The sequence below is a fragment of the Portunus trituberculatus genome, chromosome 23 (genome assembly GCF_017591435.1).
Source record: "Portunus trituberculatus isolate SZX2019 chromosome 23, ASM1759143v1, whole genome shotgun sequence".
Classification (NCBI taxonomy): Eukaryota; Metazoa; Arthropoda; class Malacostraca; order Decapoda; family Portunidae; genus Portunus; species Portunus trituberculatus.
Genome location: NC_059277.1, coordinates 8,618,190 through 8,634,788, shown reverse-complemented (window position 1 = coordinate 8,634,788; position 16,599 = coordinate 8,618,190). Strand labels below are relative to the sequence as shown.

The 16,599-nt window shown below is 37.7% G+C and overlaps 1 protein-coding gene across 15 annotated transcripts in view; it reads left to right on the top strand.

Moving 5' to 3' along the window:
- The window catches only part of LOC123507831 (potassium voltage-gated channel subfamily KQT member 1-like), a 428,798-nt gene that overhangs the window by 377,970 nt on the left and 34,229 nt on the right, over window positions 1-16,599 (top strand). For 9 of the 15 annotated variants that reach the window (XR_006675796.1, XR_006675795.1, XM_045261071.1 and 6 more), the window contains 3 exons: window positions 1,422-1,460; window positions 3,237-3,368; window positions 3,574-3,650. Coding sequence is in view for 13 of the 15 variants with exons in the window: in XM_045261071.1 (XP_045117006.1) it covers window positions 1,422-1,460; window positions 3,237-3,368; window positions 3,574-3,650 (248 nt within the window). In the remaining 2 variants the exon portion in view is untranslated. The remainder of the gene's footprint in view (window positions 1-1,421; window positions 1,461-3,236; window positions 3,369-3,573; window positions 3,651-16,599) is intronic. The other 6 variants (XM_045261073.1, XM_045261074.1, XM_045261070.1 and 3 more) reach the window with 1 other exon arrangement.

The following is a 16,599-nucleotide window of genomic DNA, read 5'->3' as shown; positions in this document are numbered from 1 at the left end:
ATGCATTGTAAGGGAATGCCTTCTTCCATGTCAGTGAAGGCATCAAGATATCTCAAGACATCCATCATTTGTCATAAGGAAACTGACTGTAACTGTGTGTCCATCATGACAGTATTCCAAAAAGAGCTTGGTCAATCCATTACAGCATTTGGTTTTTAAGATTTTAAATTTGAAAAGTTGAAAAGTCACATTTGAAAGCCAGATATTATGCACTACATATTTATATTATCAGTTTTTTATATATTTTCAACCTTTAAACATGTAATGATCCAACTTAATTATCCTTATGAAAAAAGTGTTATTTATTATACACATGAAAAAACAAAATATATTATGTTGAGAGCTTCAACATATAAAAAAGAAATTTACTTTAGACATATTCTGTGAAATTAAGATTTTTCAGAGAATATACATTGAAAAATTGTACAGCAACAAACATGATACATATATCCTCTATCAGTCTGAAATATATATATATATATATATATATATATATATATATATATATATATATATATATATATATATATATATATATATATATATATATATATATATATATATATATATATATATATATATATATATATATATATATATATATATATATATATATATATATATATATATATATATATATATATATATATATATATATATATATATATATATATATATATATATATATATATATATAATGTATAGGTGATATTATACATTGACGTAACTACATGTCATGTGATATCCCATTCTAAAGTACCAACATCCAGTAGCATACGTAACCTTATCCTCATATTTAGGCCCTAACACTAAATACTACAAAGTAGTTTGCTTCTCAGTTGCTATGCATGGCAACTGCAACCATGAAATAACTTGTGGAACGTAAAGCTCACTCACACAGACATTGATCTGAACTCTGAACTTGATAGAACCTAAGGCAGGCAAGAAAAGCCTTCACAGCAGAAGATTTGTGAACACAAAAAAATGCACATTTATATGCTTTAAGCAGCCAAAATCAGCTTGGGCCACCATCATGTTTTCATTCATTTATCTGGAAGTAACTGATTGGTAGTCTTTTCATAGATCACTTCACCTGCCCTTGGTTTTGACATGCTGTTTTGATCAATGAACTCTTCTTAATGTAAAAGTCTTTGATAAATACATGTGAAGCATAGGTACATTTGATTGTGTCAAAAATCATATACTACATGAGCTAAAATTATTTTCATACTGCGTATCTGGTGAAGAGACAAACATGTCCCTAAGAATAATGGAGGGAGTCATTAGTGTCTAGTGCACATAGTGAGACATTGCCCAGTGCCCTTCATCTATCATCCTGCACCTTGACTGTTGCTGAGATGTAGTTATATAGTGAGAGGTGTGTGCATCTTATGTTAAATGTTTTTTTCCAAAACTTGCAGGAGACAACTGAGTTCGATCAGGCTGTCTCCGGGCCGAATGTAAGGCTGTTGCTGCAATTAGTAGCATTTTCAAGCCTGTTGGCACATACGCTTGCTTGGAGATTTTCTACCGTGGATTCTATTCAATACCAATATTTTGGCAAATAAAGTACTTACAAAAAATGAAAACATGAATTGTCACTAATGAACTAGAAAGTGAAACATTATTCCCATGAATAACGATGAATAACTGGTTAAAACTCTCATGAGACGAGATGGTCTAATGAGAGTTTGGCCGTAGGTGTGCTATGTATTAATGATCATTTTATTCAAGTTCCTTTTATATTGATCATCACAATAGAGTTTAATACATGGCTAAATGAATAAATTCATAATTATATGTAATGGTTATGTTTATTAATGTGTGTGTGGCTCTTTTTGTGGCAAGATGATGCTGCATTGAGTGTCTCCAGTTTATGTATGAATCATTCAGTCAGTAAAATGAGAAAATGTTTTGGTTTTATAGAACTGGATATTCATATTAGCCCTAAAGAAACTCTAATTATTATTTGTCTGTTATTGTCTGGTGATGGGAATAAGCTATGGAAAAACTACATGTATTGGCTATTGAATTCAATCCATAATGCAGAAATCACAAACCACGTTGTACAGAAACATTTGCTGTCGTAACTGTAGTTTGCTGTAAATATTGTGGTGGAATTATTGCTGTTCAAAACAAAAATGAGTACAATGACAGCACTTGCTGATGTGCACGTGAAAATAATTTATCTTATCTGCTTCTGCTTGAAATGGCTCTAGTAACAGTCACTTTCAGTAAATCTCCGAAGTGACCCCAGAAGCCGGCCTTCTTTTTCTTACAAGTAGCTACAAGATGTTACATTGTGCTCGTCTCTTCAGCTTCAGGAGGAGAATCTCATGAGCTGTGGAAAGTGTACTTCAAAGGAAGTTACTATTATCTAAATTTTTTTTTTTTTAAATATAATGTAATTCTCCACAATTACTGGACCACATTATGGTGTCATGTTTCAGAATCTTTGGACCATAGAAATTGTAGTGGAAATATGAATGTCACTAAAGTAACAATAATAGTGACATGATTAGTTTTAAGGAAAATAGTAATGATTTCTTTGGATGCCTCCTTCCACACTCCTGCAGAGGCCTTCATTGCAGCCATCCTCACATCTGTAGGGTGCTCCTCTCTTTCCTCTGACATCTAGGAGAGTCACCCCCTCATATCCATAGAGCATGAGTCAGTTTATAGTAGAGACTTGATTATAGCAAAATTATATCACTCCAAATGCCTCTTAGCTAAGCCATGTCATTGTGCACAGCAGAGGAAGCCTCGTGTTGACTCTTGAGGAAAGCCAGTTCTCATGACTTGACTTTGAGATCCTGGACCTTTTTCATGTCCAAATTTCTCTCAAGGCTTATGCTTATCCCATTGTTCAAAAGCCCTGTTGGGCTTCTTTATCACTTTCATCTTTTCTTGTTAGCTTTAGTACATGAATACTATATTTAGATAGCCAAGAGCCTATAAGGAAGCAAATCTTAAGTTTTCTTCAGGTGATATTTATTTCTTGATGTCTTTTGTATAAATCTGATACTGTTACAATCTGCATATTTAGCTTCAAATAGGCTGCCTGTTCCATTGTGATCTTTGATTTTAAATGCAGATTTTTCTTTTGCTCTCAAAAGTTTACTCAGTTGAACATTTATAGGATATAATTTGTTATGGGTATTTCTATCCTGAGTGTAGTCTTATTATTATTATAGCAGATGCTAAGGACTGCTATTAATGGCATGACTATCCCACAGCTTCAAGCATAATGCATCCTTCGTGACCAGATTACCCACAATCCGCCGCCACAGAAACGCTCACTCGCCATCCATCAAAAACAGACACACTGATTCCAATCATGCGTTAGACAACCTAGTCAATTCTAATAGGTAAGTAAAAATGTTTTTGGTCTGGAAGATATCCACTTATCATTTGATAAAGATTCATGTCTCTACTGTAATATTCTTAAGAAAATGAGTGCCTACACTTTTAAACCAGTCAAATTTTTATACTGAGAGACACCTCTAGAAGATGGACAGAACTGCAAGCTGTTTGAGAAAATAGTAATAATTGACATGCATTTTTTTCTTTCAGAATAAATACAAGTCACAGTGAAGATTCTGTTACGAAAGAGTCTTCTGATGTGGTTCTAACAAAAAAGAACTCAGACGGTAGGTAAATGACTTCCTTTGCTTGAAATGATTATTGCGTGCTTTAATTGATTATATGTAAAGCTTGCAACTTGAAACACAGCCCATCTCAGTCCCAGGTAGGTGCAGTATTGGTAATGTTAAGCATGCCAGCTTAACCGAAGGATATTAATTAATCCCTATCTCTTCCAAAGTGATTGTCAGTTTTCTCCATCTCAACCCATTTGTTTGTTCTTTGGCAGAATATTTTGGCAAGATAATGTCACAAATCCATTTTTATGATATAAGCTGAAGTAACTTTTATTTTCCTGTGTGACATTTTTGTCCTTGTGGACTTTATGGTTTACTTTAATTGTTAATTTTAATTTTGTGGGTTCTTTGGAAGCCATAGGAAAGGTGAGTGTCATCTCGTCATTCTTGATGTGATTGTTGGACTGTGTTATTCATTATGAACTAATTGTGAGCATGGAGCTGTGATCTAATTTTATGCCTGATATCATATTCCAAGGACTTGTTTATATTTGAATAATTTTTTGTGTATTATAATGTTTACTTTTGGGAGGTAGACAAATAGGAATGAATATGTGTCTTGCCCAGATCTTTTTCAGGGGATTGACTGTTTTATATCTTGCTTCTCCAAGTTTTTCTCAGCACTGCATCAAATTATTCTTAGCTTCTTGTGGTGTGGTATGATAGTATAATTCTTAATTTCTTTTGATATTATACACTGGATATCATCCCTCCTTAGAGAAGGAAGAAATATTTTGCAGTGCTTTAGAGAACAAGTAGGTGTCCTGCAAGCAAATAGGTAATGTGTACGAAGAACTGAAGTGCCATTCTGATGAGCCTTGGATAGCGCCAAGGTCCAGTTGTCGACCAGGATGTTAGGCCGAGAAATCTCCCTTCAGTTCATCTTCGGCTGGCTGCTGCGGCCTTCCTCACCCCCATGGTGCTCAGTGAGACTGGCACTCCAACCAATGGCACCCCGGTGGAGCAGGACCCAGCCCAGTTCCCTGTCGTGCTTGCCAATCTACTTCACAAGGAGTTTGGGGGCAATGTTGCCACCCCTCGCCGGCCCCGGTCCCCCAGCAGAGGTTAGCGAGCGCCCGTAGAGGGACCCTCCTCCGACTTGAGTCACGTGGTGCAGATTCATAGCTACACACACAGGGTCATCCAGTGTGTAATATGAGCCTGGCACGCCCCATAGATGCTTCTTGTGTTTGTAGAGCACCCAGCAGTGTGCCTTCCATGCTTAAAGGCTGCTCCTCTTCCTCCTCCTCCTGCTGCTGCTGCTGTTGCTGCTGCCGGAGAATGAGGCCACATAAACTTTATTGCCTGAAGGCCATTGGCTCTTCCATTTATGCCACACTTGTGGATTTGCAAGCATAGCACTTTCAAGCACACTGCACTGTACATATGGACCCTGTTCTTCTACACTGAAGAGTTTAAGTTGCACTCTTCCTGGAGTTCTTGACCTGTTGACTCTCTGCACCTATGGACTAAACACCACTGCACCTGAGAAGTACAAGTAAATATGCACCATCACTACATCTTTGGAGAATTTCTCAAGATTTTTCACTCTTACCTTCAAACATTTTGGGAATGAGAAAAGTTTCCGAAGAGATTCTCCTAATCCTCATTTTGTATAGTCTGCACTGCTGGCTGAGTGGGAGCAGTATGTACATAGAGGAAAAGAGAGGCAGAATAATTCACAATGGCTAGTGTTTAAGAATGTTGCGTCTGGTTTGCTCCAACTATGCTTCTACAAAATTAAACAATTGGCTTTGTTTTAAGCCTATCCTGAAGGCTGTCCTTATTTTTCCTTTTTTCAGCTAAATTCCTTTAGTTAATATTCCAGAGCACCTCATATAAATTGTAAATTTATTTTAAAAATTTTTAAGAGATGCATGAAGGTTAAAAATTAGAAACCTTTCAGTGCATATACTCATTATCATCCACTAATTAAATTTTTCTAGAAACACAATTGGGTTTCAGTAAGCTTGTTGGATATGCAGCTGTGTATGGTTGCATAATTGGTATGTCTGATAGATTTGCTTGTGTCAGTACAGTAGTTGGTTAGTTGCTGAAGAAAGTCTTTAGTTCAGACACAACATTTAATAGAGCTCCTTTGCTGAAACACTATTCTCTTGTAGCTGTCATGTGTATGTAGGAAAACTAAATATTTACTGCAATAGTAGCAGACCTTGAATGTTCTCAAGTTGTCATATAATTGTGATACATGAGTATGTAGTTTTATAATGAATAATAATGTACTACCTGTTGAGGTGTGTGTGTGTGTGTGTGTGTGTGTGTGTGTGTGTGTGTGTGTGTGTGTGTGTGTGTGTGTGTATTTACCTATTTGTATTTACCTATTTGTGTATTACAGGGCCTGAGCTAAGCTCTCTGTGTCCTGTCTCCTTGTCCACTCCTGTCATATCTCTCTTTCATCTGATTGACACACACCGCGTCAACGACATCACTGCTCAGTTTATTCCACTTATCAATACTACGATGCGGGAAACTGTATTTTCTCACGTCATTTAGACAGATGTCTTTTATTAATTTTTTTTCCATGTCCTCGGAGATGATTACTTGTGGTCACCTTTATCAACTCTCTGTCCAATATGTCAATCTTGTTCACCAATTTATACATAGTTATCATGTCTCCTCTTGTTCTTCTCTCTTCTAATGTGGTCAGCCCCAGCTTCCTCAGTCTTTCCTCATAGTCTAACTCCCTGAGTCCTGGTACCATCCTTGTTGCCAGCCTCTGTACCCTTTCCACCTTCTTCACATTTTTCTTCATATGCAGTGACCAGACACAAGCTGCATATTCTAACTGGGGTCTTATTAAGGTACATAATATCTTCTTCATCATTCCTTCATCTAGGTAGTGGAATGCAAGGCCAATATTTTGAAGCATGTTATATGTTTTCCAAAATATCTTGTTAATGTGTTTCTCCGGTGACAAAGTGTTTTGCACGGTTACTCCTAAGTCTTTCTCCTCATAGGTCTCTTTAATTTTCTCATCACCCAGCCTGTAATCCCTGTTTGGTCTATATCTACTTCTTCCCATTTTCATAACATGGCTCTTGTCTATATTAAATTCCATCTGCCACTTTACTCCACTCATATATTTTATCAAGATCTTCCTGTAACTTGTTACAATCTTCCACATTCTTTACTCTCCTCATAATTTTAGTATCGTCCGCAAACATGTTCATGTAACTGTCAATTCCTACTGGCATATCATTAACATAAAAAACATGATGGGACCAAGCACTGATCCTTGTGGAACTCCACTGGTTACCCTCTTCCACTCATACTTCCTTCCTCTCACCACTGTTCTCATTTCTCTTCCCACTAATTAATTTTCCATCCATTTTGCTAGTTTATCATTTACTCCTTCAATCTTCTTTAGTTTCCACATCAGTCTACTGTGTGGTACTTTATCAAAGGCCTTTCTCAAGTCCAGGTAGATAGCATCCACCCATCCCTCTCTCTGTTGTAGTATGTCAATCACTCTTTTCACTTTCTAGATACTCACTTCACTTAGCTTTAATAACTTCTTCACATACCTTGCACAATATACTAGTCAACGATACTGGTCTATAATTTAGCAGTTCCATTCTACTACCATTCTTATATATAGGCACAATGCCAGCTCTTTTCCACTCTTTTGGGACTATTCCTGTTCGTATGGAGGTTTCCACAATATCAAATACGGGGTTCAACAATTGATCCTTACATTCTTTTAGCAACCTCCCAGATATGCCATCAGGCCCCATTGATTTATTAATATCCAAATTGCTTATAATTTTCCTTACATCTTCCTTAGTAACCATGATGTCCTGCATTTGCTTTATTTCCATAGGCCTTTCTCCCATAAAATGCTCCTCCTTTGTAAACACTTTGCAAAAGTTGTCGTTCAAAATTTCAGCTATATCTCTAGCATCCTCATATACTTCTTCCCATTTTTACCTTTTCTATTGCCTCCCTTATATTTAGTTTTCCATTTATGAATTTGTAAAACATTTTTGGGTCACTATCACAGTTTTCCACCACCCTCTGTTCATATTCCTTTTGTGCTGTTCTCCTTACTTCAACATATCTATTCCTTGCTGTTTTGTAAACTTCTCTTGATAATACATCACTGCTTTTCTTAAGTTTCTTCTATGCCTTTGTTCTTTTTTGCTTCTTCACAATTTCTATTAAACCACTGCTTATTATTTAAAGTCCTCTTTCTATGATGTGGCACAAACTTTTTCACAGCATAAATTTATCGTATTTCAATATCCTTTTTTTTTTTTTTATTTTTTTTTTTTTTTCTTTTCTAGGGAAGACCAGTCAAGGGCAAAAAGAAATTAAAGCCCCTTGAGCTCTATAAAATGCCAAAATGCCCTAGCCAGAATTAGGGACAAATCCTGATACCTCCCTCTTAAAAGAAGACAAGTTGTAGGAATTTGGAAATCAGATGCAAGTTCCAGAGTTTCCAGTGAAAGGGATGAATGTTCATACTTTAACTCTTGCATTAGAGATTGGACAGAATAGGGATAGAGGAAGAAGAAAGCCTTTCAGCTCCAACATCAGTTACAAGATCAGTAGAACAGTTACCTGAAAATCGATTGAAAGGGATCAACATTTTCTGAGAAAGAGAGTGAAGACAGTTAGTCAGAGGAGGGGAAATTATCACCTTCGATTCCACCCTATCAAGCAAAGCTGTTCTGGAACCCCCACATCAGTCTCCATACACATAGGCCCTTATACAGATCAGTTGGAGGCGAGAAAACCTCACTCAGAACACCTAACTTCATAGAAGCTATTTTCAAGAGATGAGATGAAGTTTCCATTAAGATTTCAAAGGACAGACCATATTCATTGTAAGAGGAAGACAGTTATGTCATTAAGAATAGTTGTCTATTGTGTCGATTATAGATAAATTATTGAGGCATTCTACTAGTTTTCTCCCTAATCAGAAATTTTAGAAAGATCAATCACTTATCCTCCTGATCTGTTAATTTCCTTTTCTCTGAAAGAACGTGGAAAGATGTAGATTTATCATCAGCTATGGTTCAGTTTTTTTTTAATGAATAATAGAAAGAGAGTGGGTTCAGGACCCTGAGACACCACTATTAATAGGTTTAGGAGAAGATCAGTCACCACAGCAGCAATCTCAAGGAAACATGAGATAAATTCAGAGAGAAGGATCCTCAGTTTTTCAAAGCTTTATCCAGACTATCCTGGTATATCACGGACCAGTCAATTTCATTAAAGAACTCCCTTATATGGTTATAATTTGCCCTAATATAATTTAATTTTTCCTCCTTGCGTTCCACAATCTTATTCATGCTTAATTCCGTATCCAGCTCAAAGCTTAGGACATCATGATCGCTTTTCCCCAAGGGACATTCATGTTCAATTTCCTCTTTAGAGATGCCCTGGTAAATACCAAATCCAACCTTGCTGCAACATCTTGTCCCCTGCACCTTGTTGGTGATCTCACCCACTGTGTCATCAAGTTATTTGTTGCTACATTTAACAATTCCTCTGCCCACTACCACCGTTCACCACGTCGTAGTCCTCCCACACTATTTCTTTACAATTAAAGTCCCTGACTATCATCACTCTATCCTTTCTGATGAGTTCTTGCTTCATTCTGTCTAGAGTATTTCTCATCACCATTTGCTACTGTTCATATTCCCAAGCACTGGTTCTGGGTGGTATGTATACTGTTATAATATTAATGTCCCTCTTACCATCTGTTATAAGCATACTTATCACTTCCTCATTTCTCTTACTTTAGTTCACCTCCTTCACTATCAGATCTTCCTTAGTAAGAACCATTATACCATCACCTCCTTTATTTTTTCTATCATTTCTCCATACTTTGTAGTGTTTTACAACAAACCAGTCTAGCTTTATTTCGGGCCTTAGCTTTGTTTCCACCACACACATTATGTCCAGTTCATTATTTCTTAGGTAATCCATACATTCTAGCCTCTTAGACAGAAATCCATCTATATTCATGTAAGTCACTTGTATTCCATTCCTAGTCTCTTTCTTCCATGTAATGTCTATTCCATCTGTTTTATGCACCACTTCTTTAGCCTCCCATTTCTTATCCTCCAAAAAACTTGGTCTTTTCCTCCTCTGTTTTTTCGTCATTCCTCTCTCACTTCAGTTACAAGCTCTTTCATTTTCATTCGTTCATCCTGTGACATATTTCTTCTTATGTAAATTGTTTTGGTTTCCTCAGAGTCCTTAAGTTTCCAAGCCCTCCTCAGCAAGGCCTCAGCTGCCATCTGAGACTTTAATTTCAATTTTAATGGTCTATTCTTGCCTTCCTCAAAAGCTCTTAATTTCACACTTTCTTCTACCTCAGCATATAGGCCCTCTTCCTCTACTGAGATCTTATTCAGTAAAGACTTAATCCTGTCATTTTCCTTATCCCTCCTATCCTGCCAGTTCCTGTTAGTTTCCTCCTCAATCCTGTTATGATCACACATTTTTTTCTTTTCAGCAATATCTCTCACCACATACTCATTTTCCTTTAGTGCCTTTACCATTTCCTCTGCGTAATCACTTTATTTTCCTCTTCCTGCTTTTTCACTATCTCCGTTAAAGACCTTTGTACCTCCTGATGTTCATGGTTCACTTCTTTCATCCTGGCATCAATTAGGTTAAGGCATTCCTCCTTCCTCAAGTCCCCTTTGGATATTTTCTTCTCCATTTCTAGGAGTTTAGCCTTCATCTCTTCACATTGTTTCCTTAGTTGTTGGTTTTCTTTCTCCATTTCTACTTTTTCCCTCAATAGCTCTTTGTTCTCTATCATTAACAAATAGATTTCTTTTTTGAAGGAATCGTTCTCCGCTATGACTCTATCCAGTTTTTCTTCTATGGATAAAATGTTTAGGAACTTACTTTCTAGTGCCTGAATTATTGCATCTATATCTAATTTCTCCAGTCCTCTTGGAGTAGTCACAACCTTCAAAGTCCTTGTCTGTGGACGCCATTGTTATCGTCAGCTGATTACGGCCAAAACAATCAGCCCACACTCTCAGGGACCACTCTCCATATCCCCTTGAAAATCACTTTCTACACTATGCGACAGTAGGACATTAACAGGACATTAACACAGAGATACCCGGGCCCTGTAACACCATAGGTAGTTTCTCCTCTTCTGTCCACAGCTGAGCGAGCCTTCCTCACTCACTGTGTGTGTGTGTGTGTGTGTGTGTGTGTGTGTATTTACCTAATTGTATTTACCTAATTGTAACATACGGAAAAGAGCTATGCTCGTGTTGTCCCGTCTCCATATCTATTAATGTCCAGCTTTTCTTAAAATCATGAATATTCCTTGCGTTGACCACTTCCACGTCTAAACTATTCCATGCTTCCACCCTTCTATGAGGAAGCTATATTTTTCACATCTCTCCTATAAGTGGCCATTTTAGTTTTTCCCATGCCCTCTCGACATTCTTTCATTCCACATACACAGATCTTCCCTATCCATTTTTCCATGCCAATCATCACTCTGTATATTGCTATCAGGTCTCCCCTTTCTCTTCTGTTTTCCAGGGTTGGAAGTTGCATTCTTTTCAGTCTGTCTTCATAAGTCAAATCTCTTAAGTCAGGCACCATTTTGTTGCAGCCCTCTGTACTTTCTCTAGTTTCCTTATGTGTTTCTTTAAGTTCGGAGCCCACTGTATTGTTGCATATTCAAGCCTCGGTCTTATCATTGCAGTAATTATTTTCTTCATCATTTCTTCATCTAGATATCGAACGCCACTCTTATGTTCCTCAATAAGTTCAATACTTCTCCAATTATTTTGTTTATATGTCTCTCTGGCGATAGGTCATTGGTAATTGTCACCCCAAGGTCTTTTCTTCATGACTGGTTTTATGTCTTCATTTCCTATCTTGTACATACTCCTGATTCTTCTTTCACTCTTGCCAAACTCTATTTTCTTGCATTTTGTCGTGTTGAACTCCATTTGCCATGTACAGCTCCATTTCCATATTCTGTCCAAGTCTTCCTGGAGTAGTTCGCAATCTTTGTCACATCTCACTTTTCTTAACAATTTTGCATCGTCTGCAAATAGGCTCACATAACTGGACACCCCATCCACCATGTCATTTATGTAGACTGCGAACATTACTGGTGCCAACACTGATCCCTGTGGAACTCCACTCTCCACCAATCCCCATTCTGATGGTCTGTCCTTAATTATTGTTCTCATTTCTCTTCCTACCAAAAGTCTTCCATCCATTTTAGTAAACTGCCATGCACTCCTCCTACCATTTCAAGTTTCCAGATCAGTCTCTGGTGTGGTACCTTATCAAAGGCCTTTTTTAAATCCAGATATATTCCATCAGCCCAACCATCTCTTTCCTGTATTACATCTATCACCCTCGAATAGTAACATATCAGGTTTGTCGTGCATGAACGCCCTTTTCTAAAACCAAATTGACACTCACAAAGTATGTCATTTTCTCCAAGAAGTCTGTCCATCTATTCTTCACCACCCTCTCACACATCTTAGCTACCACACTTGTAAGTGACACTGGTCTATAGTTCAATGGGTCTCTCTTGTTACCTGATTTATAGATTGGGACAATGTTAGCTCTTTTCCAGTCTTGGGGCACTACACCTTCCCTTAATGAGGCATCAATTACTTCACAAACTTTTTCTGCCAATTGCTCCTGCATTCTCTTAAAATCCATCCTGATACCCCATCAGGTCCCACAGCTTTTCTCACTTCTAAACTCCCCATCATGTTCTTGATCTCCTCCACAGTTACTTGAAACTCCTTCATAATCCCTTTCTGTTCCATTACCAGTGGTTTGTCAAAAGCAGTCTCCTTTGTGAATACCTTCCGAAAGCATCCATTCATAGCCTCTGCCATTTCCTGGGATCTTCACTGCATACTCCATTTACTTCTAAACTTTCAATACTTTCTCTATTTTTGATGTTGTTGTTCACATGTCTGTAAAAAGCCTTGGTTGGTCTTTACATTTATCAATTATATCCTTTTCTTGTTTCTTTCTTTCTTCTCTTCTAATCAACACATATTCATTTCTTGCTCTTTTGTAACTTTCCCACTGCTTAATCCGTCTTTTCCTTCTCCACCTCTTCCATGCATCCTCTTTTCTTGTTCTAGCCTTTTCACATCTATCGTTAAACCAGTCCTGCTTTCCAACTTCTCTATGTTGTCTTATTGGTACAAATTTTTCTCACCTTCTTTGTATATTTTTATAAATTCCTTCCACTTTTCATTTGCTCCTTAGCACTCTTGAATTTCATCCAATTTGTCTCTTGAAAGAATTTCTTTAGGTTTCCAAAATCTGTCTTGGCATAATTCCATCTTCCCACTTTATATTCTTCATTTCTTCTAGATTTCTCTTCGTCTATCACCTTGAACTCCAAAACTGCATGATCACTCTTTGCTAAAGGGCACTCCACCCTCATCTCCTCAATGACCATTGGCTCTGTACTAAAGACCAAGTCCAGTCTTGACGATGCTCCCTCTCCTCCAAACCTAGTATCTTCTTTGACCCACTGAGTTAACACATTTTCCATTGCCAGTGTCAATAGTGTATTTCCCATGTTGTCTCTGATCCTTCCATTGACCAGTCCTCCCAACACACCTCTTTACAATTAAAATCTCCCATCATTATAGTTCGTTCACAGCCACCCAACATTTCTTCCAGACATGTTCCTGTATCACTTATCATTTCTTCATATTCCTGTACTGACCATGCATTTGTCTTAGGTGGTACGTACACCACTATGTAGTGCCTCTTTTTCCTTCATTAGTTTCTGCTCTGATCTTTAGCACTTCTGCCTTTCCCATACCTTTTTCACTTGATCCACCTTTATATCTTTTTTAACCAGCAACATCACTCCTCCTCCCATCTTACCTACTCTATTTCTTTTCCAAACATTATATTTCCCTTCTCCAACCTTCATCAGGTCTTCTCCTCTCTCAGTTTTGTTTCAGTAAGACCCACAATATCTGGGTTCTTGTCCCTCAAGTAATCGTTGAGTTCTAAAATCCCGATATCACTCCATTTATGTTGGAATACATTACATTTCGCTCATATGTAAGTTTCTTTAGTCCTTTCTTGCTGTACTTTTCTGGGTTATGAACCACTTCCTCAGTCTCATATCCAAGATTCTCCAGAAAAACTCTTTCTTCTCCTCTTCTGTCCTCTCTTCATTTTTTTCAAAGCCTCCTTTCTCAACTCATTTAACATTTCTCTTTCCTTTTCACCGAGATCTCTTCTCAACCAAATCTTCCTTGTTGTTTCCTGCTGGGCTAGCCTCCATGACTTCTCCACCAATTCATCTACATCCTTTTGTGACTTAAGTTTGATTCTTATTGGCCTCATACCTTCTCTTGTGAACTTTCCAATTCTATGGAAGTCCTCTATTTCTTGTACTAGGTCTTTTCCTCCTCCTGCACCACATTAATGATATTATTTATCACCTTTTTATGTTTTCTCTCTCTCCATTTTACTCGGTGTCTTATCCTCCTCCACACCAAATATCACCACACATCTCTTTTTGTCTACAGTTTCCCTCACCAATGTCTCATTTGACTTAATAACCTTCACCACTTTCTCAGCTATCTTCTCTTCTATGATCTGTTGATCTATAATTTCAGCAAGGCCCAAAGTTTTCTCCCTGACTCTTTGATTTCCTTTTCCAGACTTGCAACTTTGTAATTTACCTCCTTTCTTTCCACTTCCTGACTTTTTTCCATTCAGCCTGCTTCTCCATCACTTTTCCTAGAGATTCTCCACATTTTCGCAATTCACTTTAATTAGCTTAACTTCCTCTTTCAGTGCTGCATTTTCCTTCTTCATATCGGCACAGTCTCTCTTTACATTGTCATAACTCGTTTCCAGGCCCTCATACTTTTCAAACAGTTTTCAATTTTACCTTCTAACTCCAGAATTTTCTTCACATAAGCGCTCTTCTCCATTATTCCTTGAAACCCTGTGAAGTCTGATTCCTCTTTCGAGTTCACGGCCGCCATGTTGCGCAGACGTAAACAAACCAGCTGATGGCTCAAACGCAGGCTACAGTTTATATTTACCTTCACTGGACATTATTTTGCTAATCAACAGTTAACATGACTATATGGAGACGGGACAAACATTACCAGCTCCTTTCCCACCTTGGTTACTCTTAGGTAACTGTAGAATTATTCTGTGTGTGTGTGTGTGTGTGTGTGTGTGTGTGTGTGTGTGTGTGTGTGTATTTACTAGTTGTAGTTTTACACCTCTTTATCTCGTGTGTCTCCATATCTCCATATCTCACTTATCCAATCTTTCAGAAACTATCTTTATGAACTATATTTTTAATATCTCTTAGACATCTTCCCTTCCTCAGCTTCTTACTATGCGATCTTGTGCTTTGACTGTCATATTCTTCTCTCAGGATCAGATACTCATTGTCCACTTGGTCCTTTCCGTTGATCAATGTATAAACTTGTATGAGATCCCCTCTCTCCCTTCTCTGTTCCAATGTTGGAAGATCCATAGCCTTTAGTCTCTCCTCATATGTCATCCCTTCAAGTTCTGGCACCATTCTTGTAGCCATTTTTTGTAGTCTCTCCAGCTTCCTTATGTGTTTCTTTTTGTGAGGGGTCCACACTACTGCATATTCCAATCTGGGTCTTATTATAATATTTATCAGTTTCTTCATCATTTCTTTGTCCATGTAGTGAAATGCTATTCCAATATTCCCTAGCAAATTATATGTCTCTGAAAATTCTATCAATATGGCTTCTCTTGATTATTTTCTTCCATCGTCACTCCCAAATCCTTTTCTTTTTTTACTTTCTCCAGTTCAACTCCATCTCCCATCTTATAGATTCCCACTGGTCATCTTTCACTCTTTCCCATTTCCATGACATGGCTTTTGTCCACACTGAATTCCGTTTCCCACTTTTTACTCCATTCCCAGATCTTATTTAGGTCTTCTTGCAGTATTTCACAATCCTCTTTTTTCTTTATAACTCTGCACAGTTTTTCATGTGTGTGTGTGTGTGTGTGTGTGTGTGTGTGTGTGTGTGTGTGTGTGTGTGTGTGTGTGTGTGTGTATTTACCTATTTGTATTTACCTATTTGTGTATTACAGGGCTCGAGCTAAGCTCTCTGTGACCTGTCTCCTTGTCCATTCCTGTCATATCTCTCTTTCATCTGATTGACACACCCGCATCAACGACATCACTGCTCAGTTTATTCCACTTATCAATGCTACGATGCGGAAACTGTATTTTCTCACGTCATTTAGACAGATGTCCTTTATTAGCTTTTTCCATGTCCTCGGAGATGATTACTTGTGGTCACCTTTATCAACTCTCTGTCCAATATGTCAATCTTGCTCACCAATTTATACATAGTTATCATGTCTCCTCTTGTTCTTCTCTCTTCTAATGTGGTCAGCCCCAGCTTCCTCAGTCTTTCCTCATAGTCTAACTCCTGAGTCCTGGTACCATCCTTGTTGCCAGCCTCTGTACCCTTTCCACCTTCTTCACATTTTTCTTCATATGCGGTGACCAGACACATGCTGCATATTCTAACTGGGGTCTTATTAAGGTACATAATATCTTCTTCATCATTCCTTCATCTAGGTAGTGGAATGCAAGGCCAATATTTTGAAGCATGTTGTATGTTTTCCAAAAATCTTGTTAATGTGTTTCTCCGGTGACAAAGTGTTTTGCACGGTTACTCCTAAGTCTTTCTCCTCATTGGTCTCTTTAATTTTCTCATCACCCAGCCTGTAATCCCTGTTTGGTCTGTATCTACTTCTTCCCATTTTCATAACATGGGTCTTGTCTATATTAAATTCCATCTGCCACTCCTTACTCCACTCATATATTTTATCAAGATCTTCCTGTAACTTGTTACAATCTTCCACATTCTTTACTCTCCTCATAATTTTAGTATCGTCCCAAACATGT